This window comes from Marmota monax, unplaced genomic scaffold (genome assembly GCF_021218885.2).
Source record: "Marmota monax isolate L192 unplaced genomic scaffold, Marmota_monax_Labrador192_F-V1.1 WCK01_AAM20220418_F8-fsc00327, whole genome shotgun sequence".
Classification (NCBI taxonomy): domain Eukaryota; kingdom Metazoa; phylum Chordata; class Mammalia; order Rodentia; family Sciuridae; genus Marmota; species Marmota monax.
The window spans coordinates 293,880-321,721 of record NW_026692808.1 but is presented as its reverse complement, the minus strand read 5'-3'; the positions used below and the strand labels follow the sequence as shown (position 1 = coordinate 321,721).

At 59.9% G+C, this 27,842-nt stretch overlaps 1 protein-coding gene across 1 annotated transcript; it reads right to left on the bottom strand.

Moving 5' to 3' along the window:
• Positions 1 to 1,912: 1,912 nt before the first annotated feature.
• Wnt9a (Wnt family member 9A) lies at positions 1,913 to 27,842 on the bottom strand. Its single transcript, XM_046448436.2, has 4 exons — positions 27,684 to 27,842; positions 7,762 to 8,018; positions 6,756 to 7,018; positions 1,913 to 4,759 (listed from the first exon to the last, which is right to left on the bottom strand). Exons 1-4 carry the CDS (start codon positions 27,776 to 27,778, stop codon positions 4,277 to 4,279), a joined length of 1,098 nt encoding a protein of 365 aa, XP_046304392.1. The 5' UTR covers positions 27,779 to 27,842; the 3' UTR covers positions 1,913 to 4,276.

The window sequence follows — 27,842 nt, the reverse complement described above, 5'->3', positions numbered from 1 at the left end:
TTTCCCTCCCTTTCTTGGATCCCCCACCCTCTCTCTTCTTTCCTCCTCCCGCTTCTTGGGTACCCCACTTCCCCATTCCTTCTTCCTCCTCCCTCCTCTTTCTCTCCCCTCCCTTCTAGGACCCCTCCCCTCCCTAGCTCTGGGAGGTCAGGCCACTGGTTGCCTGCTCACAACCGCTGGCCTGGCCGGCTGTTTCCATGGACTTAGGCCCAACACAAACAGCCCAGGACCCCCCACCTCAGCCTGGCCTTGGGAGAGGGGCTGGGTGGGCAGATGAGGTCATTGCCACAGGCCCCCCACCAGGCCGAGGGGGGAGTGTTTGTTGGGTCTTGTTTCCTTGGCAACGTGCTGGCTCCTCCTCCACTCCCATCCACAGGCGTCCAGCAAAGCTGCCAGTCAGGCCACCACCCTCCCAGCCCCCACACTGGCCAGGACAGAGACCCCAACCCAGAACCCTGGGCTTCCAGGAAGGGGCTGTGACCCTCAGTCCCACCTCCAGGATGGCAGCTCCAGGTGCCCTGTGCTCCAGAACTGCCTAGAAGCTTCTCCTCTGCCCTAATAGGTGGGGAGCACCTGGCAGCCTACAGGGTGTCTCTACCCACCTGGCAGAAGCGGTTGGTCAGGAGAGGTTTTCCTTCCTGCCTCAGGCAATGCACCTGTTGGAGCTCAGAGCTGAAGAGGCCAGAGAGAGGGGCAGGGGGTTCTGGAGGCAGGCCCCCCACACTACATAGGGCAAGGCGGCAAGCTACAGCCCAGCACTAGTCCCCACAGCACTCACACATGCACATGCATGCAGAAGAACGTGAACAACACACATGTACACACACACAGCATGCAGACTGTGGAGCCAGCCATGGGCGAGCACACAGACATGTGGGCCATGTATGTGTGCACACACACACTTGGCACATGTGAACAAACATTGTCCCAGCCACAGACATGCATGCATAACAGATGCACGGACCTAGCCCCTCTGAACACACACGTACACACATGTGGACACGCAGACGCAACTGTACACAGCCACAACGCCACCTGTATGCAGGCTTGCAGGTACAGACCCTGAACACTGGACGATCCACCCACACGGGAACCCTAGCTGCACAGCTGGGACCCAGGACCCACCGGAGAAGACCAGCCAGGGTTCCTCAGTGGGGCAGGCCATGGGAAACTGACCCGGCCAGATTCTCACCCAGGCTGGACAGTTCTGCCTCCAACATTCAAGAACAGGCCCACTCAGGCCTGGCCTGCTGGGCAGAGGCCTGGGAGCTAAAGGTAGTCTGTGGAGATCCTGAGAGGGGGACTTCAGCCCAGTAGAGGCCAGAGGCTGGAGGCGAGGACTCAGCACTGGGGGCCATCCTCCCTTCCCAGGAGAGTCCCAGGGTCAGGAAAGAGAATTTGGAATTCAAATTAGGCAGATTTGAATTTCTCCATGGAGGCCTCTCCCAGATGCTCCCCAAGGAGGCCCAGGGAACAGGTGGAGGGCCGAGAGGACAGCAACTCAGGGGAGTCAGGGCATGAGCAGGAGCCATCAGGGGTTCCAGCAGGATGTGTCAGAGGGGTGGGGACCACGGTGGACTTGAGTAGGAGGGCTTGGCCTGTGGGGGGCCGTCCCCTGGACAGCCTGGGAGGGAGGGAGAGAACTGGGTGGGAGTGGGTGAGCAAGCCCCTGCCCAGAGGACACAGGAGGTAGAGAGACCAGTGGGGCCTGGGCAGCCACATGGCATGGGGACACAGGCCCACTACAAGCAACGGCTCCTCGTCCTGGGCCCACATCTTCCTCTTCCCGTCCTCCCTCTGCCTGCCCAGGCTTCCTCTCCACTCCTCCTCACATTCCCCACTCCCTGCAGCCGCCTCCTTTGCCTACCCCGACCCCCAGGGCCCCTGTGAAGGTGGCAGACTCAAGTGGGCATAACTTAAAATACATTTATTTAGTACTCCATTTGTTTCTGGTTCTGTTATACAAAGCTGTTAAATAAATACATTCTCCACAGTCACTCGGGTTCACACCCACGGGCTACAGATGAGGTAGAGAAATCAACAGGCTCACGGGAGCCTCAGCACAGGGACGCCCCTCCCTCCTGGGCCACCCACCCGGCCAGAGGCAGGCTCAGGTCAGGCCCCCGCTGGGCTGGTGGGAGCAGGTGGATGGGGCAGAGGGAGACCACTGGCTCCGCGCCCCACAGAACAGCTCCTTCCACGCTGTCCCACAAGGTCAGAGGCCGCAGCCGGCACGGTGGCCTCCTCACTGAGCAGGACGCTCTGTGTGTCTTTAGAGAGAAACAAAACCACCAACAGACCTCTGCAGGCCGCCTCGGGTGAAGAGCCTGTTCTGAATGTTGAGGACAGAGCTCAACTGGTATTGGGTAAGAAGACCCTGGCCCTTGGGTGTCTTTCCACGAATCACACGACTGAGCTCCAGTCTCAGGGGCAGAGTGGCCAGGCCTGCTGCTTGGGACACTGGCAGGTGTGGACACCTGGGAGGACAGGCCCCCCGGGCCCGCCAGCTACTCTGCCCCTCTGGTCACCTGGATGCAGCCCTCACACAGCCCACCCACACTCACTTGCTGGGACGGGGCCTTGACCAAGGGCTGCCATCTGAACCCAGGAGAATAAATGGTACTGACACCATTCAGAAGGACCAGAGACCTGCAGCCACATAAACAGGCTTCCTTTCAAAAACAGTTTCCCCTTTGCTTCCTGGACACCGGGCTCTGAGGAGCCCATTCCTTGCTCAGTAGTTCCACACCTGCCTCCTCCCAGACCCCATCCCACATGAGGCCACCCACCCAAAAAAACTGCAGGCCAGACCTCTGTGAGCCAAAGGGCCACTATGTGGTACACCAAGGAGGTGGGACAACCCAAGTGACCGCTGACCACACCAGCACAGTATGCACACACGACCTACACTCACGCAACACACACACCCCACACACACATGCTCAAACCAAACTAGGTCAGTGTCGGTCACCCCTCCCCCTGATAAAACAACAGCATGGCCCCAAAGAAGGGTGTGCCACTGTCAGAGGCCAGCCAGAGACTCTCCAAGTGCGTCTGTCCCTGCCTGCCCCCACCCCTGTGACACACGAGCAAGTGTGGTCTCTCCATGGGATGAACTTTCAAAGGATGGCCTTGCCTCTTTCACCAAGCCCACCCCTCTGCCACCCCAAGGCCCAGAATCTGCAAGAGACCCTGGTGTTGACTTTCTGCCCATAAGGTACAGAGCACAGCCACCAAGTGGCACTGTCCTCTTGGCATGGGGTGGGGGGCCGGCTTCCAAGAAGCTCTGCAGGCCACTTGCTTCATTTAACAATATCATCTCAATTTAGTGGTTTCAAACGACAGGGCAAACAGGTCGGGAGGAAGACTGGAGCACAGGGACAGAGGAGCCCTCCCTGCCCAGCTCAGGGCAAGACAGAGTCAGCCCAAGAGGCAAAGGGGATGGAGAAAATAATAATTATTATATTAGTTAAATAATAATAATAATAATAATATATAATAACTTAAAGTTACTGATACTCACTCCAAAGAGAAGTGCTCGATGTCAGAGAGGGAAGGCAGAGTCCTCCCCGCCCGGGCGCCTGGGCAGCAGGGCCCTGGAGATGGAGGGCTGTGCACTCTCCTAGTGGTTTGGCTCTCTGAAGACAGTGCTGGTGCTGGGTGCCGGGCCAGGCCCGTGCCCCATGGCGGCCTTGTGGTCACAAAGGTGCACCTGCCCTCCAAGCCTCAGAGGGAGCCCGGAGGTGGGGAGGGGCAGCCAACAGACTGGGGCCCAGATGGGGGGACTGGTGTCAGGGATGGAGACAGCTGAGAAAGCATTGCTGCAACGCTCTCGGGTCATGGGAGAAAGCTCAGGCCTTGGGCAGGAGCACAGGGGTTGGGGAGGCCAGACAGAAGCTGGCCTCCACAGCTGACCCAGACACCAACCCTGGGGCCCTGGGCTCAGCCCTTGCAGCTGGAGCTGCCTCCTGCTGCACAATGCCTGCCACAGCCGGGGTTCAGTCCTTGCAGGTGTGAACCCTGCACTCCGTGCATTTCCTACACCCCAGGCAGGGCTGGAGGGCCTGGGCTCAGCCCCTGTAGGTGTAGACCTCCTCTCACTGTGTGCATTGCCTACACCCCACACGGCAGGGCTGGAGGGCCTGGGCTCAGCCCCTGAGGGTGTAGACCTCCTCTCACTGTGTGCACACGGCAGGGCTGGAGGGCCTGGGCTCAGCCCCTGTGGGTGTAGACCTCCTCTCACTGTGTGCACACTGCAGGGCTGGAGGGCCTGGGCTCAGCCCTTGCAGGTGTAGACCTCTTCGCGCTGTGTGCACTGCCGGCACTCCACATAGCAGCACCAGCGTACCTGGCACTGGCAGGGCCTTGTCACCACCCGGCTCTGCGTGTTGTGGCCGCGGCCACAGCAGATACTCTCACAGTTCTTCTCACGGTGGCACCTGCGGCCAGCTGTGCCTGGGGAGAAGCGGCCGGCCAGGCAGAAACTGGGTGAGTCGTCCAGGTGCACAAGCTCGGGTGTGCGGGGCAGCGGGTCAGCACTGCCCACCCCTGAGGCCCGGCCCCGTGGTGGGGAGATGGCACCTGCCTCACCCGTGGCCTCGTTGGTGGTGCTGCCCACCTTGAGCGCCGTCTCATACTTGTGCTTTAGGTGCTTGCCCACCTCGTGGAAGGGTGCCAGCTGCCGCCAGCAAGTCCGTACGGTGCAGGAACCTGACACACCATGGCACTTGCACGTGGTCTCCACCCCGGCCTTGATCACCTGCAGAAGGCATGGACGTGAGAGCACCTGCCAGGTAGCCCAACTACCCACCCAGGGCTGGACAGACCCAAACCTGGCCAGCAGGGGTCATCACCATCTCTCTGACATGGAGGCTCCACTCCCTGGTCCCTGTGCAGGTCCCTCTCCCTCCAAGCCAGGGACTACCCAGGACAGAGGTCCTATGGCTGCACCTTACCTTCCAGGACACCTCCCCAAACCTCTGTGAGCAGATACCCCCCACACTGCTGAGACACCCCTTCCTGCCTGGATGTCCACCCCTCTTCCCCTTCAACAACCCTAGCCCCACTGAAGTCTGCTATGTCACTCACTGGACAAGCTGGACAACCGTGCCCTGACCCCACCTAAGTACTGGGGACCCACAGGCACGGCCCTGAGCCCCAGCTGCTGTTGTAGGTCAGTCGCTGCAGAAGGGCAGAAGCCCACTCCTGACAGCGAGAGAATTCTACTGCTGGAAGAGCTTCCCGAGCGGGGTGCTCCTCTGCCTCTCCAGGAGCAGCCCCAGCTGAGCACCCACGGTCCACACTGGGAGGAGGCTGGGGTCCCAAGAGGGGCTGGCTTTCCCTTGGGATCTCCAGCCTGGGATCTCTTCCCTGGGGCAGAAGCAAGTGGGGAGGGGACTAGCCCTTTCCCAGGTGGGCCCTGAGCCAGACCACGAGTTCCCACCATGCAGGCTGGGTGGGGGGTTAAGAAATGCAGCCACCCGCCCCCTCCTGCGGCCACGGAGACTCCACTTAGTGATGCTTTGCTGAGAAACCTAGACGGGTTTAATTAAAATGTGGCTGCCCCAGGTCCAGGGCTTTTCACATTCTGACTTTTCATTAATAGCTCACAAAAGGGCGACTGGGGAAGGAGGGGTCAACACAAAGGAAAACCAGGGCCTAGCCTGAGGATTTAATCTGCCCTCCAGTTTCACCCGCCTGCCAGCCGGCTCAGGAAGGCAGGAGGAGGCAGCAGAGCACTGATGGACAGGGAGACTGAGTGCTTAACAAGTGCGTGGCCAGAACTCTGCCTTCTCATAAAGAGCGGCTTCTGAGGAGGCGTGCTGGCCCTGCCCTCCTGAGGCCCAGGCTGGGCCTGGAGTCAGCCTTTGGTGGTCAGGGCTGGTCGGGGACTGGGTCGGGTGTCTTAGAGTTAGGGATCTGCCCCTCCCTTGCAGGAGCCAGCATCTGGAGCTCTGGTGACGGGAAGGACAGCCAGAGAGCCAGAGAGCCAGGTTCACCCAGGCTACAGCCCAAGGCCTCCCAAAGGGCCCACTGGAGAGCTTGGAAATTTCTCTTTCTGAAACTTGAGTCTTTTTAGTTGGGTCTCTTGTAGCTAGCTCTGCTCGGAGTCTGGCTATAGAGAGACCAGCAGAAGAGGCGTGGACAGCCCTGAGTTGGGTGAGTGGGTTCTGCACTCCCAGACTCTTCCCAGGACCCCCAGTTGACACATTCCCACTATGACTGCTCTCAACAGTCTTGGTGACAAGCCTGAGGGCTGCCCTAGCAGGAGGGGCACATCCCGCCAACCCCTGGTTCCACGACAACCCAGGAACCCTTCTGGGCTCTAGACCAGCAGTGGCAGGCCAGAGGGGCCCATCCAGCTGTTATCCTGGGGCCTCCAGTTCCTCTTCTCCACAGGGGATGCAGGGGATGTCTCACTGGGGCACGACGGGGCACCCCTCCATGGCTAGTGCCCCCATCTGTCCTATGGTTAACAAGCTCTATGGGAAGTAGCCTCCTCCAGCAAGCCCCTCCCTTCCTATGTCCACTCATCCACATTCAACCCCAGGCCTGCGCCCAGCCCCTTCCCCTCACCCTGGGCCCCGCCCACTGCATGCCCAGCTCCACCCACCCTGCGCCTTGCCTCTCCACAGATCCTGTACCCAACCCCCCATGTCTTGCCACACCTACTCACTCTGCACCCCGCCCACCTGCCCCTGTCCCTTCCGGGGCCTTCAACAGACCCACCCTGCGCCCCGCCCTGCTCTGCTTGCCTTCACACCCACGAGGTTGTTGTGGAAGTCCACGCGGGCTCGCAGGTCCTTGCTTGACCGCCTGCCCAGGAACTCCTTAACGAACTTGCTGCTGTACTTGAGGTTGTCCCCGCAGCCACCCCACTGCCAGGCCTCTCTGTTCTCCAGGTCCGGTGCCTCGTCACATGTGCAGCGCTCCATGCGCCCGGCGCTGCACGCCTTGGCCAGGGCGTGTGTCAGGCCGGCCGAGGAGATAGCATAGAGGAAGGCGGTCTCCTTGAAGCCTGGGGTCAGCAGGGGCAGGTCAGTGAGGCCAGGGCCCCAGGACCCTGCACCCATCTGGAGGTTCCCATTTCACATGTGTTGCAGTCAAACCACAGCTGGGGGCTCTGAACCATCCCCTCAGGTGAGCAGGTGTGTGGTGCTGCCTGCCTGGGGTGCAGGGCATGTCCAGGGTGCTGGAACTCAGGGCGTGGCCCTGCCCTGGTCTCAAGTCCCCTATGCTTGGTTTCCTTTGGTTTTGTTTTGGCAGTGCTGGGGATGGAATCCAGGGCCTTCTCCGTGGAGGACCTCCCTAAGCATCTACCACTGATCATCTGCCCAGCACCCCAGCCCTCAGCTGGGGCAAGGCTGTGGAGGGGCCCCAACCTCTGTGCCCCAGGTGCAGGAGGGAGGAGAGGAGGGCTTCTCCTTGGGTGGAGGTGTCTGGGCACTCAGATACCTGGAATGAGTCAAGCGCTCACAGATAGCCCGGGGACCTGTCAAAGACTGAGCAAAGATGTCCTATGCCACCAGGCCCTCCATGAGTGTGTGTGATGGAGGGGATGGGTGGAGGGAGGTGAGGGGATGGGTGGAGGGAGGTGAGGGGCTGCTCTGTCCAGGCCCCAGCCACTGCCAGAAGCCAGGCCTCAGGTCACCTGGGACCCAGAGGAAGAGAGCATGCAGGAGGGATATGCCCACAGCCCTGCAGTCCTATCTTTGCCACCTGGGCTCTTTGGCCAGATCTGGGCAGGGCCTGGGCACTCACCTCTCTTGAGCAGGCTGGCGCGGTAGCGGCCCTCCAGGGTGCAGTTCCAGCGCTCAAAGCGGAACTGGTACTGGCACTCGAGCGCGCTCATGCTCACTGCCTCCACCAGCGTCTCCGCCACGCCCGGGTCCCGCCGGCACATGCGCCTTTGCTTGCGCTCTAATTTCAGCCGATCACAGGCCTTAAAGTGAGCCTGGGCAGCTGCCTCAGGCTCCAGGGTCAGTGGGAGGATGGTCAGGGGCTCGCTGCCAGTCAGCCTGGGGATGGAGAGGCAAGAGTGAGCCCCAGCTCCAGCCAGGACCACGGGAGCTGGGGACAGAAGAACCATCCCACAGAGCCAAGCAGGAGGAGCCCAGCCATTTCAGGGAGTCCAGTCCACACCAGCCACACTGCCCAGACCCATGGAGCCCCTTCCCTGACACATACCACCCCCACGAGCACAGCCAGGCTCAAGCTGCAGCAGGGGATAGGGCCAAATCCAGGACTACAGCTCCCTGGTGTCTCTACCACACTCTGCTCCCCTCCCCAGCTTAGAGACCACTTCCCTCTGATGCCACCAGCTGGGGGTGTCCCATGGGTCTATGGCTTCAGGGGCAGGCCTTGGCTTGTTCCTCCCTGCCTGCCCTCTGTAGCCTGGTGACCAGGCAGGGTCTTTCAGTCTTGGAAGGGCAGGACTGGCCACCAGAGTGAAAGGACAGTTCTCAGTGAAGACACTCCAGGGCCCAGCTCTTCACAAGTGGCCGGAGAGCTCATCCCCCAGCCTAATGGCCAACTAAGGAGAGGCTCGCCCTCCCCTCCTCGCCTTCTAGTCACGTACCCTCCTGTCCCAGGCTCCTGCACCTCCTTCCTCTGAATTCAAGCCTGCTAGACCCCCATGTCCCCACAGCGGATGGCAACCCCTGGACACTCCAGCAGGCCCTGTCCAGAACACATCTGTGCAGGCCTAGGCTGTGCACACTGAGTGAGGCTCCCAGCCTCAATGCCTCAGCCCTGACCCGGCAGCTCTGCACCCTGCTCCATCCCAGGACTGACACCCGAGTCCTACCAGCTCTGTGCGTCACCCACAGGCCTCAGCACCCCATGTGGGCAGACTGCACATGGAGCCCGCAGGCACACGCACTTCCCGCCATGCCCAGGCCTTCATCCTTGGACGAGGAGGCATCTGTTTGCACGTGGGCAGGACGGACTAAGTTCCCTGCCTCAAACACCACAGGAGACAGTCCCCTTTGCCCCTCAGCAGGGGCAATGCTGTTGTGCCCAGGCTCCTCTGGGAATGATCGGGGGTAGCAGCTTTGGAACACTGCCCTCACCTGAATCCCTCGCAGGGGGCTGTGGACTCACCTGCCTAAGGGTGGTCTACACGAGGGCTGGGGCGGGAGCAGGGCCAAGAGGTTGCAGAGGGGATGTGTCAGCCCTACAGCAGGGGTAGGGCCCTGGGAGCATGGAGTAGGATGGGGCCTCTAGGAGGGCAGAGGGGTGCAGGAGGGCACAGCAGGGCAGAGGTAGGGTCTCCTGGGAGCTCCCAGGTTGAAGAGAGGCTCTGGGTTGGGAGGAAGCTGACTGGAGGGCCAGGGCCAGAGCCCCACAAGGGCTGGGCTTCACCTCCAAAGCTCCATCTGAGCAGAGGGCCTCCGGGAGGACCAAAGGCCAGCGGTGGACTCCAGCCTTGCCAGGTGGCTGAGCTCAATGATGGCTCCAGACCAGGCCCCAGGAGAGCTGCCCACCAGGGGCAGGGGTGGAGGCAGGCTGGGGCAGAGCCTTGTGGCTGCCCACCAGAGAAAACCAAGGCAGGCAGAGCCACAGCCCAAACTCAAAGGCAGCTCTCACCGGAGACCTCTGTCCCCAGGTAAGAATGTCACAGCCAGGTTCAGGTCAGAAGCACCAGAAAGGCCTCAGCGTCCATTGCATGTGCCACGGCCTGGACTTGCCAAGATGCTCCCGTGTCCAGGGAAGCTCTGTGGCCCAGACCCTCATGGGGGTCTCATGGGGGCACAAAGTGCATGTGGAGTTGTGGAAGGGGGCACGAGGGGCAGGCAGAGGAGGATCAAGGGAGACAAAGAGGAAGTGGGGACAGGGGAGGGACTTGCAGGCCAAGGACACTTCCTGACACACAGCCAGTCGGGGGTATTAAGACAATGACACTCCACATGTGTCTGTGCCTGGGGGACACTCCCTCCACTCCAGTGGGCCAGCCTATCCCACTATAAGTAGGGACCCGGGAGGTCGGGTCTCCACCTGGCCAGCCTGTGCTCCCCACCCTCTGCCCATGGCTGACCCTGCCTTAGCTCTATGCATAGCCTCAGGGACAACTGTCCTAGAGGCTCCTGTCCCAAGCCAGTGCCATGTGAGGACCAAGGAGGGTACACAGGGGAGAGGACTGGGGCTGAGGCACGACAGGGAGGCCCAGGGTGAGGAGGTGGCATGCTGTCTACTAGGTCAGGGCTCCCACCATACCAACCTCAAAGCCAAGAATGACCCTTGGAAGCACTGGGGGAAGATGACGAGGTCACACAATAACCTAGAATAGGAACACTGTCTCTGTGACTCTGAACTCAGTGGGCGTTACAGAAGCAATGATTAAGGTGTTTTTAAAAATCTCTGCAGAGGGAGCAAAAGAAGAGACTTAAAGACCAGCAGACAAGTGACATATGGGGAAATATTGGAGAAAAATATCAGTGTGCAACTTACATCCCTGAGCGAGAACTAACTGTGCATGCATGCCATGTGTGGGTGTGTGTCTGTGAACATCTGTTTTCTATAAATGAACCCCAGGAGTCCATCGAAGCGGACAGGATGGACAGGAATAAGAACCTTGTGTGCCGTTGCACAGTAGTGGGACCACAGGTGGCGATCACGCAGCGTGCCTGACGCTAGGAGAGGACCTCAGACCTTCCCACCATGAACAACTGATAAGTGTCGGAGGAGATAAGATAGCTTCACCTGATTTACATAACACGCAGTCTACACATCAGAACACCAATGCACACGTGTACGTTTTACGTATCAGTTTAAAAACCAAAAATAAAGACAAACAATAACGGAAATGGACAAAGGACAAACATGCAGTTCAGAGGAAGGAAACAGCCAGCTGTTGGGACGTGGGACACTCCACTACCAAACAGCACTGTTCTGTCTCTATCAGAGGAACACGCATCAAACCTGGGAGCAGACCTTGTGCCAGGACAGGGAAAGACAGGCTCTCCCTGGCGGGAACTCCAGAACAGTGTGCCTATAAAATTCCACGATTCATCCACTGACCTGGTCTGAATGTTCGTCCTCACCCCAGGCCACAGTGTCAGGAGGTGGGGCCTTTGGGACATGACGAGGTCACGAGGTGGGAGCCTCGTGATGGGATCAATGTCCTGACAAAAGGACCCCAGGGAGACTCTGCCCCTCCACCACGTGAGGACGCGGCAAGATGGGCGGCCAGACGCTCCACACCGTGCCCTGGGGCTCCAGGAGTGGGAGCAGTGCCACAGAACAGGCTTCACACTGGACGGCTCTGCCCGACAAAGGCCACCTGGGTGCCCTGGGTGCCTGCGAGCTGGGCTGGCTGAGCTCCGAGGTGCCAGAGGGGGAGTGAGCTCAAAGCAGCTCTGGTCACGATATCTCGTGGGCCAACGGGCAGGTGGCCTGATGGTGGGCCGAGGACACCGGGTCCTGCGGATCACGCTCAGCAATGCAGGACGGCTGAGTGGACTCGGGGAGGGGGCGGGAGTGTGGCCGGTACGTCAGACCCACGTGGCCATGGGTGTTGAGTTGCCATTAAAGTAGCGGCAGCCACGGTGCACCCCCGACCCAGCCCCAGCCCCGCTCAGCAGACAAGGGGCACTGAGAGGTGTGCAGGACTCCCAGCACAGGACAGAAGCCATCTGCAGATGCACAGGACAGGGAAAGGCCCACAACAGGTGACCTGGGGCAGGGGAAGCCTGTCCTCTCCACGCGGCTGAAAGCCATCCCTGTGCCTGCCCACCCTGCACACCAGCCTGGGTGGCTGGCTCTGCCCACGGGGTTGCCACCTCGAGGCTTCTGCCTTGCAGAGTCCCAGGCAGGCTGGCACGTACCACACAGGTCCCCGCCAACAGAACCAGCTGCCCACCTCACACGGACCACCTGCTGCCAGGCTTAACGCAGCTGCCACGCAGTCCCCAGCAGGCAACCTGCCGAGAGGGGGCAGACAGGCCGGCAGCAGAACCCAGCACAGCCACCTCCTGGCAGGGACGGCAGTTCCTCTGGGGGCACAGGCCCTTTTGCCCACCCTGTGCCGTCTTCTGCTCAGAGTTGGCAGCTCGATGGCACAATGGGCTCCACCTTGTTTAGATGTTCTTATTTCCAATTTTGGAAGTCTCATGTCACGACATACACAAAAATCCACTTGGAGTAGGTCAGTGAGTTGAGACCTACGCCTGAAACCATGAAACCACCGGTGAAAACAGGAAATGCACACGACGTTGGTCTTGGCAAGATTTCTTGGACGTGACCCAAAAGTACAAGCAACATCAACAAAGAGAGCACATGGGGTGGCATGGAGCTGAAGAGCTGCACAGCAAAGGAGCCGGCCAACGGGAGAAGAGGCCACAGGATGGAGAGTGGGAAAGGGCACCCACAAACCACATGCACACAGCCTGGAGACAGGTCTCTCCAGGTTGCTGAGGTTGGCCTCAAATTTGTGGTCCTCCTGCCTCAACCTCCCAAGTAGCCGGGACTATAGGCGTGTGCCATCATACCTGGCTCAGAATCATACCTCTGATAAGAGGTTAGTATCCAAAACATAGAAGGAACTCAACTCAGTAGCAAGAGATAAACCATTTAATAAATGAGCAATAGATCTAAACAGACATGTCTCAAATGAGGATGAAGAAATAGCTAACAGATACATGAAAGAAAGCTAATCATCAGGGAAATGTCCATCAGAATCACAAGGAGACACCTGCTCACTCCAGGAAGAATGGCTACTGTCACAAATAGCAAGGACAGCAGGTGGGGGCAGAGGAGAGGGACATGTGCACCACTGTGGAGGAGAGTGTGGAAACTGCCCGTCCAATCATGTGCTACACATGGGGCACCTATGGAGGACATGGGTCCGCGTGTCCAAGAGGCACCAGAACTGCCCCTCACCGCAGCCCCCTGCCCAGCAGCCAAGACACAGGAACAGCCCGTCCACCCACTGATAGCAGATGAAGACACTGAGGCCCCGCTGACAGTGCATGCTACAGAGTTCAAGAGGCCGCACACTGGAGCAGGGGATTGTCAGGTCCAGGGAGTGAATCAGGCTCTGAGAGACGAGGGCCACGCGTGCTCCCTCACACTCTGCAGCTGAGAAAGCCAAACTCTGCAGCAGTCAATGCTCGTCACCAGGGCCAGAGGTTGGTCAAGGTGCACGGTTTCTGCTAAGCAGAAGAATAGGCTCAGGATGTGGGTCACACAGCATGGCGACTACTGTGTTCCTGAAAGATGCAGAGAGCGGACTCCATGCTTCCTCGCTGCAGGCACGCAGCCCCGTGAGGCTGTGCAGGCAAGAACTCGCCCCAGCAGCCCTTCCACAGTGGACCATGCAGCGCCTGACAGACACAGGTGATGGGACCTGTCATTTCAAAGTAGAAATGTAGAAAACACTTTTTTAAAATGAGCCCACCTGCTCTCACATCACGAAGGACCTTCCAAAAGCCCTCCGCCTGCTAACCTCAGGCAGCTCCCTAGTGAGCCATACCAGCCAGAGCATACCATCTCTGGGAGGCCCGATGTTCATAGGGAACACGACCGACCCAGCATGACGTTTGAGAAGCCGGCCTCGTGCCTGCAGCGCCACAGCCATTCCCGCCTGCCCATAGCCCAACTCTTGTTAGGACTTCCTCAGGAGCTCCCTAGGCAGGCCAGGGCCATCGGTGGCGAGCCAGCTGACCGCCACGTTGGGCTTTAGGGTCTGCGGGCATGGACTCGGGGTCCCTTCCTGTCCACTCCATGGACTCGCAGAGGGTCCCTTCCTGTCCACTCTGAAGACTCCAGTCCTGGACTCCAGCCTTTCTTTACAAGGTTCACTGGGCCCACTGCTGACACACAAATGATGAGTGGGCTCCTGTGCTGACCAGGTTCTGCTGCCTCCGCATGCCCTTACCACCACTGGAGTTCTTCCATGTTCTCTGCACATGACCACACGTGTTCAGAGATGGGCTTGGCTTCTTTGTAAGGTTCACAGTTGGACGACTGCATACGTGACTGTATGTCTGTCAATGCACACACAAGTGCACAACATGGTATTTTGAAACACGTCTGGTGCACGGTGATCCAGTTGAGCTGGGCAGCCCATCCGCCACGCCGCTAGCTCGCTCTGTGTGTGATGGAGCGCTCCCTACACCTAACTGGCATCTCCGTCCAGCCCTGGTGCCCACCACTCCATGTGCAGCTCTGTGGGCTGCCTGGGGAAGCTCTAATGGGTATAAGCCGGTCGGCCCAGTCCCGTGTGCTCACACCACGGTCTCCTCCCCTTCACCAGCTCACGCGCTCGGCTCCTGTTTCCTGAGACGGCAGCACACGCAGAGTGCAGGGGTCTCTTCCCACACCGACTTCAACTCCTCTGGTGGCACACTGATCTGCATCCCCCCACAGTGGAAGGAAGTGTTCTTTTCCTCCGCACCCTCCCTTTTCAATCCTTACAGCCTGGTTTTTGTTGCTGTGCCTGTTTCCTTGATCCAGAAGGGTCTTGGGTACGATGTGGCAGCGTTGGCCGGCTGTCCTGAATGCGGCACTGCAGGCCTTCCAAAGAGGTGCCCCTAGCAGGCAGGTGGAGCGTGCAGCCAAGCCCGCGCTCCATGTCGAGGGCTTCCCTTCACGCCGGTCTCCCTCAGGGGCCCCAGCATGGCTCCTGCCACCCAGATACAGCCAGTGGGCCCCAAGGACAGCCCTGAACAATGGTGAGAACTGAGGAGCAAGGGCTGGGACACTGCCCACAGAGCCCAACTGCAGACTGCTCTGTGAGGGAAATGGGGTCTGTTAAAATAGCCAGAATCTCTTATTTATGAAGGGTGAGCACAGCCACCCCCATCTTACACTTGAACTTCTGTAGGATGCCTCTTGGTCACCCCGGATCATGCTGCCGTTCCCTGTGGTTCTTAGCAAAGAACCTTTCAAAATCCTTAAGTGGGCTGGGTGTGCTTGTGCACACCTGGAATCCTAGTTACTTGGGAGGCTGAGGCAGGAGGATTGCAAGTTTGAGGCCAGTCAGCAATTTAGTGATGCCAAAAGCAACTCAGTGAGACCCTGTCTCAAAAAATAAAAGGGCTGGGGACACAGCTCAGTGGCAAAGCACCTCTAGGTTCAATCCCCAGTGTAACAAAAAAATCCTTAGCCGTGGCACTGTCACACAGAGCTCTACATGTCTGGTGACCTAGAGAGACCAACCTACCTGGTCAGAGGGTTCCATCCTACTGGGACCCTGACGGACGGTCTCCGACAGCACTTGACAGAGGTTGCTCGCCAGTGTTGGCCCTTTTCTTCGCCTTCGCTCTTCCTGTCAAGTTCTGGTGCCTGGCGGGTGCTCTGAGTCTCCTGAAGGTCTGGGCTAGGACAATCACGTCCTCTTCGCTATCTGGAAGAACTTGCCATAAAGCCACCTACACCTGAGTTTCCCTTGGTGGAATAATTTCCATTCCAACCCCCTTTCTCCCTTCACTCTGGTTGCGATTTAAGGCACAGACCATGTGTCCACAGCTGTGTATTCACAGTATGTGGGACCATCATAGCCAACTTGGAACCCTCTCATCACCTCAAAAAGAATCCACTTGCACTCATGTCACAAGGCAGCCTCCCGTCTCAGTGGACGCACCTGCTCTGGACAGTCTGAGGAGGTCAGAAGCAGCAGTGCCTGTGCCCAGTGTGCTTCACTTGCCCCAGGACTGTCCAGGTCGCCTCCATCGCTTCACGTGTCAGAACTGCCTTCAAGAGGAAGGCCTCCCACCAATACAAGCCACATTCTGCTTCTCTGTCTGTTAGGGATGGACACTTGGGTTGGTCCCACTTTCAAACAACTATGCCTGAAGCCTCTGGGAACGCACACGTTTGAGGAAGTGTCTTCACTTCTCTTGGGTACATACTTGGGAATGGGCATGCCTGTCAATGCCGAGCTACACGCTTAGACTTTGGAGAACTGTCAGAGTATCCTCCCAAGTGGCTGCACCGCACTGTTCATCTTTAGGCAGGGGACGTGTGCTCTGGACTCCCCCTTTACTGGATCAGGTGACCTGCCGTTGCTGCTGCTCCAGGTACGTGATGGGCAACAGTCTGCACTGTCCTCCACCACGTGCCCTGGGGTCTGCAAGAAGAGCTTCACTGGCTCCCAGGTATCAGCTCTGTGCTTTCAAGTCACACTCCTCCTCAAAATGGGAACGGAAGGCACAAACTGTCATCCTTCCAGTGACTCCTGACCTGCAGTCTAGTCCCAGCACAGGGAGGCACACAGGGCCCAGTCACAGACCCGGGCAGCACTCAGGGGCCCAGTCACAGACCCAGGCAGCACTCAGGGGCCAGTCACAGACCTGGGCAGCAGATAGGGGTCAAGTCACAGACCCAGGTGGCACTCAGGTGACCAGTCACAGACCCGGGCAGCAGACAGGGCCACAGACGCAGGCACAGACCCCAACACCTTACCTCGTGCACTGCACTCTCAGGTCTGGGGTCCTGGTGTGCTCTCTGGGTCCATCTGGGCCGCTGACCACGCTGCCCTGAACTTTGCCTTCTTTTCTGTCTGCCTGAAGTTTTCCTTTTGTTCATTAGAAGTCTGTTCACCTGCCCCCTGGTCCTCAGCTGCCCTCAGCACTGGGTCTGACCTGCTCCCTGGTCCTCAGCTGCCCTCAGCACCAGGTCTGACCTGCTCCCTGGTTCTCGGCTGCCCTGGGGCACTGGTGGCACCCCCTGCCCCGCCCGTGGTCATGCTGTTGGGCATAGTGGTTCCATCTCGGGCCCAAGAAGGCTGTTTCCTGGGTCTGCACTGGCCCTTCACAGGGACCTCACTCTCCGCAGGGCCTTCTGCCTTTAGAGCTGGGTTAGCCCATGGCGCCCAGCGGCTCTGGGGAACACCACCTGGACTGGGTTTTTTCAACTGCTCTTACAGTCTTTGGCTCTGATGTCCTTTAATCCTAGCATGTCACATTCCTGGGCACATGTATTTTTGTTCCCCGCCTGGGAAGACGCTGGGCCCCTTGAGTTTTCTTCATGGCTTTACTGGGCTTCAGAGACCTCGCCTCCTTTCCCTTCAGCCTCAGCCCAGGCCTGTTCCCTCCCCAGTTTCCCATCTCCGGCTGCACTGGCGGTTCTTCTGACCAGGCTCCCAGCTTCCTGACCTCCCTCCGCAGTCTCTGATGGCCTCTCAGTCTGTTGCTGACCCTGTCCTGCCTGGCGTTTCCACCTGCTGGGCCAGTTCCTGTGACGCTCCTCACAGACATTCTGAGCTTAACTGCTTTGGTTGCCTTTCTTTTCTTCACTCTTGGTCTCCTGCTGTTGTCATCGGCCTTCTTGGGATGTGAGAAGGGCTGTCCCACTCTGCCTGGGGTCTAGCGATGGGTCTGCTAGACCCACAGGCCTCCTTATCCCTCACCACACACTGGTCACCAAATTTAAGAAATGTGAGCAGGTAGAGTCTGAAGCAGAGGACGAGACACTGCGTGGGTCAAGCTATGTCCCCACAGCGCACAGAGAGCCCGGTCACAGGCCTCTGGAGGAGCCTCCTTTGTATCAGGGGTCCTGCAGAAGTAGGGAAGGGCGACCCTCAAGGCAAGGTCACAACAGGGCTACAGCCAGTGTCCTTGTAAGGAAAGGTGAGCACAGGACAGGGAGGCTGCATGCAAAGGAGCAGGCGTTGGGGAGATGCTGCCCAGGACACCACGGGCCCCAGCAGGACAGCAGCTGGAGGGCAGGGGACCCTGGCTGCGGCCTTCAGAGGGAGCCTAGGTCTGTTTCAGACATCCTCCAGGCTCAGGAATGCAAATCCTCTTGCTCCAGGGGGCCCAGCTTGAGGTGCCTTGCTACAGCTGACCCAAGATACTGATGCTGGTCTCAGGAAGCCTCCTCAGGGAGGGAACCAGCCAGATCCCCAGCCACACAGGACCCACACCCAGAACACCCAAGGCCAAGGCCAGGCTGTGCCTGGGCCACACCAGCAACTCAGGCCAGCACCCTGCACATCACCTGCCCTGCCCTGGGGGCCCAAAGATGGTGGTCTTGGGGTTCCCATGGGCTCCAGGGATGTCCTCCAAGTACCCCGACCTGCAGCAGGCCCTGGGGTCTGCTCGGCCCCCACCTTTAGGGCAGCGCTGTTCCCATGGCTCTCAGCTTCCCTTCAGCTTGTCAGCTCTTGGGCAGACTCAAAGAGAAATGCACTGTGTATGCACATGGCCTCAGATACACCTTCATGCACACCCACAAACACCCTACGGGCACCACACCTCCCCACCAGCACACTGCAGACACAGACATATCCACACTTGCTCACAGACATACCACACACACCCCCACACACAGACATACCATACACAGACACACACAGACATACCACACACACACAGATATACCACACACACACACACCTGCAGACACACATACATACCCATACTTGCTCAGACATACTATGCACATACCCACACACACAGACATACCATACACACACACTTGCACAGACACACACACAGACATATCATACACACACACGATATACCATACACACACACCTGCACGCACACACAGACATATCATACACACACACACACCCAGACATGCCATACATACACACAGATATACCACACACACACACCTACACAGACGCACAGACATACCATACACACATACCTACACAGACACACAAACATACCACATATACAAATCAGACACACAGACATACCATACATACACACTTATACAGACACACAGACATACCATATACACACACACACAGACATAATATATACACACCCACAGGCACACACAGACATACCATACACACACCCACAGATACACACACAGACATAACCACAATTCCCACACACACTTACCATACCACAACCACACACTCTTATACACTCACAGACTTACCCACACACACATACCCCCACACACTCACATACCCACACACATACCACCACACACATACCCCCACACGCTCACACACATACACAATGCTCTCACTCCTGCAGGCACACATCAAATCCACGCTGTGAAATACACACACACGCACTCATATATGTGCACATGCAATAAACATACACAAATGCACACACGTAGCACACATGTACAAACGTGCCCATGTATGTACAGACTCCACACTACACAGGGTGAAGTTGTGACTCCTGGTGATGGACTTCCTCACTGGGAGAGGTGTCTGCACAAGTGCCCTGTGCACCTTCAGGCCACCCTCAGTGCCTGGCCTGCTGGGAGCTGTCAGCTGCACAGAGGCAGGACATTGAGCGTCAGGCTCAAGTGCTGTGGCCAGGGCTGCACGGCCACCAGAGGAGAGAGGCCAGACTGCCACCAACTCCCCAGTGAGAGTCTGCAGCCCTGGCCCAGGGCCACAGCCAGCACCCACTCATGCTGCCTTCCCAGGGAGGAGTCCCTGCAGTCTCCAGGGGGTGCCCGCAGCCCTGGGCCCCAGGCAACCTGAGCCAGCTCCCACCCCATCATCCTGTCCCCATGGTTCAAGCTGCAGCTGTGGAAGATGTGTTGCCTTCCAGGAAGGGAAGCTGCTCTGGCACAGGGGTGGGTGGTGGTCAGGCGGACGGTGCAACAGGGGTGGTCGTGCAGATGGGGCGGGGGGTGGGGGAGGTGGTCATGTGGACGGGGCACGGGGGTGGTGAGAGGTACTCTGAGGACAAACCCCACTCCATCCCAGCTTCTGGGGCTAGAAAGATGATAGTGCAGATGGGGCACAGGCAGGTAGTGGTTGTGCAGACGGGGTAGGGGGGGTGGTCATGAAGACAGGGCACAGGGTCAGTGGTCATGTGGACAGGGCACAGGGGTGGTTCTTGCAGACGGGGCACGGGGGGTGGTCTTTCAGATGGAGCAGGGAGGGTGGTCGTGCGGACAGGGCACAGGGCGGGGGTGGTCGTGCGGACAGGGCTGGGAGGGCAGTGGGCCTGCGGGGGGGGTGGTTGTGGGGAGGGGGTCATGCGGGGAGGAGGGGGTCATGCAGATAGGGCACGGGGGGGCAGTGGTCATGCAGACCAGCACCGGGGTGGTGGTCGTGTGCAGGGGCGGGTGGTCGTGGGGACAGGGCAGCATGGGGGGTGGTCATGCAGACAGGCACAGGGGTGGCAGTGGTCGTGCAGAGGGCGGGGTGGTCGTGGGGATGGGCAGGGCACTGGGGGCAGTGGTCATACAGACGGTCACGGGGGGGGGGCGGTGTCCTGGGGACGGGGCTGCCTTATGACAGCACACACAAAGTTCCAGGGCGCCCAGGCCTCTGCCTGGGAGGTGTGACCCTTGGAAGGGTCATAGGATGGCTTCCCTGGGCCCTGGAGACTGGCCAGAGCAGGGAACCCAGTGCTGAAAGGCAGGGGCCTGGCAGCCCACCACCCAGACCTGTCCGGCAGTAGCCCAGGGCAGTGAGAGGCACTCTGAGGACAAACCCCACCCCATCCCAGCTTCTGGGGCTGGGCCTGAGGCTGCCATGCCATGGCTGCCCATCTGACAAGCCCGGTGATCCCTGTCCTCAGGTGAGAGCTGGAGAGCAGGTCCCTCCCCAGACTGACCAGGCTGGCAACGTGCCTGGTCACCTGAGCTGTGAGCTCTTTCCCCTCAGGGCAGAGGGAGGGAGGCCAGGCCCCCACTGCTGCCCCTGACAGCCCCCTCCTGCCAGCAGGCCCGGCCACCCTGACGGCCACCCTGCCGGGACCCAGCGCTCCCCCAGCCAGGGCGGTTGAGCCAAGGCTGCACCCCAGGAGCCACAGAGCCCCGCCCCGTGAACCTCCGCTGGCCAGACAGCTTTAATTTCCATGTGAAACAAAATCAAAACAAATTCCAGCACTGAGAGCATGGGGCTGAGGTTACCCTCCACCCGCCCCAAGGCCTGCAGCGCAGCCCTGCTCGGCCTAGCTTCCAACCCAAGCCCAGGGGCATCCTGCAGGGCAACAAAGACACCCGGTGCCCAGATGTGCCCAGGCCCAGGCTGGGGACAGGAGCTGCGAGGGAGCATGGGCCCAAGACCCAGCTGTCACTCAGCAGGCCCATGTCCTGAAACCTACCAGAAACGGTCCTGTCCACCCTCGGTGCAGCCAGCTGAGTCCCACAGCCCCAGGCCCCAGGGCTGTGCACTGGACCCCTGGGGAGAAGAGGGGAGTGGCGGCTTCCTGGAGGAGCCACCTCTGCTAGTGACCTTGGCCCCTGTGGTCCTCACCAGCAGCCTGACCACAGGGAAGGGAGGGGCAGCATGGGACCCCCGCATCACTTCCTCCCAGAGATGGCTGTCCCCCAGGGCCTAGCACTGTGCCAAGGCTGTGGCCTGGGGCTTCAGCCCCACCATTGCCATTTGCCTGGACAGAGCATGTCCTGGAGATCTAGGGCCTGGACGCCTCTGGCAGCACCTCATGGTCGCCAGTCTTCCCACCCACTGGCCCTGGTGGCTCCGGGCCCAGCATCGTGGAGGAAGCGAACGCGGCTTGTGGCTTGCCTCTCCCTCACCTCGTCCGGCTGCCCGGCCCAAGGCGCTGGGGCTGCCAGCTGGGCGGCGGGGTTTCCTCCTGTGGGCAGCGGCACTTGGCCAGCAGGGACCTTGCAGGAGGGGTAGGCCCATGGGGCCCAGAGCAGGGGCAGCCCGGTGCCACCCAGACTAGCGGGTACAGTGAGGCTGTCCCCCAACACTTGCCACTGGGCTGGGCCTGGCCCACAGATGTACTTCCAGATTAACCTCCGCAGGAAAACCAGCAGGTTGCCGGTCCCCAATGGGCCAGGCTCTGATGGCTGCCCCTGTGGCCATCCACACCCGGGATCCCTCCTCACAGTGGTGTAGGCACACTGTACCTGGGCCACGATCCATGCACTAGAAGGTCAAGTAGCCTGGCAGCTAGGGGCATAGACGCTCCCTGGTCACGACCAGAAGGTGTGGACACAGCACAGCTGGTCAAGGCCAGCCAGGACAGTGGGCCAGGCCAGACCACCTGAGGAATGAGTGCCATGAGCCCCATAAAGTAGCAAAGGGACCCCATGGCCTCAGAGCCTTTGGGCAGGGGACAGTGCCCACTAGGGGAGACTCACAGTCCCTCCTGCTTGCCCTGGGTTTGGCTACCCAGGAGAATTAAACACAGCGGGACTGTTAGGGGTTTCTGGAAGAGAGGGCAACCCAGGCAGAGCCTCCAGGACAGGGGAGGCCTCGGGCAGCAGGTGAGGGCTGCAGGGGCACATGGCACCCTTCACCCTGACTCTGCAGAGTCGGACACCAGTCAGAAGAGAGTCCCCAAATGCCCACCTCCATTGGTTCAGGGACCTGGTTTCACCAGTGGTTGCCCCAGAGTTCATGCCAGGCACGGGCCTGGTACCCAATGTCTGGGCCTGGTCCCAAGCCTGCTGCAACCTGCCAGCACTACCCAGTCGCCCAGCACAGTGCACAAAGGGGCTGGGTGCCCAGCAGGCTGGGATCAAGAGGGCAAGGGCAGGAGGCCTGTCACCAGGTGCCGCTCTTCTGCAGTCAGCAGGAGAAACAGGCGGTCCCACTCCCCGGCCACCCACCCTTATCGCTCCTCGCCCTCCCTGGGGCCCGGGCCTCTCGGGAGGGATCTGTACACGTGTACTCTCTTCTGGGGTAAAAACTACCCACATGCTGTCCTGTGATGGCCACGCTTCAGGGTGGGGATGGGGCAGGACTGACAGGAGTGGCCCCTGCCCTTGGGGCATCTGGACGCTGACTGGCACCCACCAGGCCCTGCCCAGGGCAAGATCCGAGCCGCCGCAGGAGGAGGCAGCACGTGGGGTGAGGATGGGAATGGGATTAGGCAGCTGACGCCCTGTCCAGACGGCCGGCTGTGGGCAGGACATCTGTGCACACAGCTGAGGGCACCAGGTGGCCGACACTTCCGCCTCACCTCAGATCTGCCTCGGGGCTGCCCTACACCCCTCTCCTAGAGAGAGCTCCAGGGAGCCTGAGAACTCTCGCCCTGGGGTCTGGCCTTGGCCTACGTTGGGGGCCAGGGAAGACCCCTGCCAGGGATGGAGACACTGGGCAGGCTGAGGCTGCATGGAGGCCCTCGGTCCTCTGTGCTCCATGCAGGGGCTCCTCCCACCTGTACCCCACGCCTGCCTGCACAGGCCCCTCACTCCTTCTGCTGGTCACACAGGCCCTCATGAGCCAAGGATGGATGCCATCTCCACACCCACTTCCCCAGTCGAGGGAGCACTCCTCCTCTGGCCAGACCCTGGTCTCCCTCACAACCACTGCCGGCCTCACTTCCAGGGCCGCCTCAAAGAGGCTGACCCAGTCTCCCCACAGCTCCCTCACTGCCCTGTCCTGGATCCCTCCCACCCTCGGCTCCCACGCTTTCCTGCGGTAGAACCTGGGGTCTCCATGGACAGCATCTGTCCACAGCATGGGTAGCCCCTCCTAATCAGGTCAGCCCAACCCCCCACTTCCGACTTCCCTGCTCTGTCCACTCTGCTCACAGCAGGAGCCCAGGCCCAGACACCCCCGCCCGCCAGCCCCCCACCCCCTACCCGCTGTGCTCCCACCACATGGTTCTCAAGCACCATGAAGCCTGGTGATCCAGGCCCCTCCTGCCTTATGCCCTCTCCAGGGGCCAGCTGAGTACCCCCAGACCAAGCAGCTGTCAGACCTGGGCGCATGGCCCCAAGGCATCCCCAGCCAGGAACGGGATAAACACACTGGCAGGCGGGGACAAGGAGTGGGCAGCCCCTGCCCTTTACACTGAGGGGCCTGTATCCTCATCAGTATCCTCCACCCCCATAACAGCAGCCTCCTCTGTGAGAACAGGCCCTCACAGAAGGTTCTTGTGAACAGGGGGAGACCCCCCAGACACCCACCACATGCTAGGATGTGGAAGCACCTGGGGGTGCCACCACCTCCATGTGTAGGGACAAGTGTCTGCCTGCTCGGGGATCAAAAGACAAGGTTCTCTACCCAAGAAGAAAGCCAGAATAAGTAAAGAGCTCTTACAACTCAACAACAAAGACAAACAACCTGACTAAAACAGGCAAGGAACACAATAGATGCTTCTCCAAAGAAGATTATATACAGGGCCAAAAGCCACAGAAAGTTGCTCAACACCATTAGCCACCTTGTACGTGTATGTCAATACCACAAAGAGACGCCCCTTCACACCCACGAGGGTGTCTAGAACCAGGAAAATATAAAACAAGTGTTGTGCATGCTGCAGAATGCCAAACAGCACAGCCACTTAGGAAGACAGTTTGGCAGCTCCTCAGAAAGTGAGGCACAGATGACCACAGGACCCAGTAGCCCCACTTCTAGGTGCAAACCCCTAAAGAGCTGAAGACACAGGTCTGCTCAAGGAAAAGAAATGCTCACACTCCCCTGTTCACAGCAACACTGTCCAAACAACCAGACAGCCGAAATAGCCCAACTATGTGTCAGCTGACAGCACTTTGGAACACCTGTCTGTTCATCCCACGGAGGAAGTCAGACACGGGGCAAGCACCAGCCAAGCTCGAGGTGGAGGACCCTGGAAATGACACCGGGGAGGAGCCAGACCAGGAAGGTCATGCAGCATGTGCTTCTGTTGATCGGAGGTGTCCAGAGCAGGAAAATCCACAGGGACAGCAGAGCAGTGGCCATGGGGCCAGAGGAAGAAGAGGGGGTCTGAGTGTTGGACAGGATGAGTTTTCAACCCTGAGGGCAAGGTTCTGGAATTAGTGATGGCTGTGGGTGGACCAAAGGCTCCCAGTTGAAGAACTCGACGGGATGGGGGTTATATCCAGCCCAGCCTCAGCAGCCCTACACCACTGGACCCCTACAACCCCTCCTGGCCTGAAGCACCCAAACTTTGCTGCTTGTGCTGGTTCCAAGACCATCAACTCATGCTGATGTCTGGCCTGCTGTGGGGATGCGGCTGGGGACACGAGACCTGCAGCAGGCAAGAGAGGCAGGACCTGGCTTGCAGAACTCCATCAGGGCCCAGCTTCCCACCTCTGTCTCCCAAAGTGGCCTGCAAATGTTCCCTGAGTGATACAGAATGCAAGGGGTCAAACCCAAACCTAGCCCCAGGTGTATGATATGCCTTCTGTGTCTTCTAAAAAATCAAGTGGAAAGTCCCATGCTCCGAGGTCCCTGCAGGGGGCTGGCTCTCCCCTGCACAGCACCCCTAAGAGGAGGGCTGCAAGCTGCCCAGGCCTGCCAGGAACAGCCCCAAGACCTTGAGATCTGGACTCTATACCCTTCTAAATACAAAACATCCCAGCAGGGGGACACCCCAATCTGTTCTAGACTTTCACCCACTGGGCCCTTCAGATTCATCCCCTCACCTGAGAATTCCGGGAGATGGGCAGGGGACAAGGGAGTCAAAGTCTGAAACCCACCCCCATGGCCACCAGGGGAGGACCCGGGTCTGTGACTTGGGGCTGGGCAGCCAGGCCCAGGAGCACAGGCATGTTGGCAGCCCTAGGAGAGCCAGATGGGAATGCCACCTGCTAATCAGGCTGAGATGCAGAGCTGGGCCAAGGGGGGAAGAGGAGAGCCCCTTCCGCACAGCCAGGGGCCAATCTGGAGGGGTCCAGCAGTGGGGTGGCCAGAGGCCTGGAGAAGGGAAGGGCAGCCTAAGGTTGGGTTGCAGCTCAGGGAGGGGGCAGGGAGGGCTCCCGCTGGCCACGTGACCCTCCCCGGGGCCAGCCTCTCCTCTCCGGGTTCCTGGGCTGTAACTGGAGCTGCGTTCCTGCCTGGGAGCCTCGTGCCAGGCAGAGCTTTGGAGAGGGGGAAGGGAGAAAAGAGCCCTAGATTCCAGTTTCTTCTCCCTGCTCCCTGTCCACTCTAAGCTGGGGAGGGATGTCCAGAACACCCACACCAGCAGGGAGATTCCACCAGGCTCCTCCCGCAGCTCAGGCCCTGTGGAGTCTCTCAGCACTTGGGAACCTATCTCCTCCCTTGGCTGGGCTGGGAGCAGACCTTCAGCCCCCAGCCTGCCTTCCTCCACAGCTTATTAGGAATCAACTCAAGGGAAGGCTCAGGGCACCCAGCCTGTCCCCTGGCTCAGGGAAGAGCCTACTCTCAGTCCACTAGAGTCCAGTGCCCCCCTACTTTGTGCCCCTACCGAGCACATCTGCTCTCAGCCCCCCTTACAGGACAGCTACCAGGAAAGCTATACTTGAGCAGCACTCAGAGGGGACTCCCTTGAGGGGTCCTTTGAAGCCACACAGCTGGGCAGAGGGGCTGACCAGGAGAGACACAGTGGCACTGAAACCATTACTACCTGCACATGGCCAGCAGCCAGGATTATTAGGGAGCTGTAACACACAGGCACAGCTAAAACTGCAAAGCTTGGGATGGAGGCCCAGGATCCCATCCTCCCCATCTTCGTGGGTCTGAGAGATCCCAGGCAGAGCAAACCTGCTGCCCAGACAAGCCCAGGGTGTGTCAAAAGCCTGGTGAGCAGAGCCTCTTGGCCGAGCTGGAGAGTAAGGCACAGCTGGCGGATAAGGCTGTGACTCACGGTGGACCTGTGGCCAGACGGCCATTCTCCGGCCCTCCCTCCTGCCTCCTGCCCCAGGGGTGAGGCTCAGGGCTGCACAGATGGCAGGCAGGGGCTATACCCACAGTCCGAGCCAGGAGAGGGCCAGGGTGGGGACCCCAGGGGAACCAAGACACCAAGCTGACCCTGGAAGACAACCCTGGAGAAAGGAACAGACAGAAAAGGAGGAGAAAGAAAAACACAAAGGGAAAGTTTCCCATGAAAATATTTTATTTTCTTTGAGAACAGGATACACCTGCAGGGCTCTTCGGCCCAGGCCGGCCTCTCCCTGCCCTGGCCGGTGCCAGATTCCTGGACCAACGGGGCCCTCTGCCGGCGAGGCTGCTGCAAGCGCCCGCGCCTGGGCCAGAGGCTAGGGAACAGGTGACCGCGGAGGGCGGCGGCCCTGGAGCGGCCCAGGGCGCCCAGGAGGCCGACGAGGACCCAAGGAGCTAGCCAGGGCTCCCAGGGGCGGCGCCCGGGGAGGGGGGAGAGAGCTGGGGCGCTGCCTCACACTCTGGACCTCCGCATGCCCAAAGCGCAGCGTGGGTCCTTCTAAAGGTCGCTGGGTTCAGACATCCCAGACCTGAGAAAGGGAGGAGATGGGGAAAAGGGGGGAAAAGAGGGGGGTGGAGGGCTGACGCGCCGACAGTGCCGCAAACTGCTATGTCAGAGACTCAAAACTGGGTAGCGACCCGCGGGACAGCGGCGTCCTCTGCCCTGGCCAGGTCTCACAGACGCGCTCCCAAGGGCCAGGGTTGGGGCCCCGGGCGGGCGTCAAAAGCAACGCGCAAGAAAAATAAATTTCTCTGGCTTGGAGGGTTTTCTTTTCCCCCTTTGGGGCTCAGTGCAAGGAACATCTGGATTTTGTACGTATTTTTTTGTTGTTGTTAAATTAACTTCTCGAGGAGAGAAAGGGGGGTGGGTGGGCAAGGGCCGGGAGGCTCCAGCCTTTTGGCAGGAACTCCGCGGCCTAAGGCGCCGACGGCGACGACTCTGGGGTCACGGAAGACCTCGACCCTGCGCAAGCCCGTCGGGTATGCCGGCCTCTCTACCCCCAGTGCGCAGCGGGGGGCACCGACCCACGGATCGAGCGACGCGCGAGCCGCAAACAAACAGCTCCAAGCAACCCGGGAGCCCCGCTGAGCGCTGGCCCGGGCACCCAGACCGCGCGAGCCCCGGGGCTCCGGGCACCCCCGCCCCGGCCCCGCCTTCCCCGCCCGCCTGCGCGCGCGGCCGCCCGCCCAGGGCACCTACCCGAAGTAGGCGGCCGAAGGGCGCAGCGCAGCGAGCAGCAGCGTCAGCCCGAAGGCCGCGGCCAGCCAGCGCGCCAGCAGGGACCCATCCAGCATCTTGCCGCGCTGCGGCGGCGGACCATCGCGCTCCCGGCTCCGCGCAGGGTGCGCCGCGGCCGCC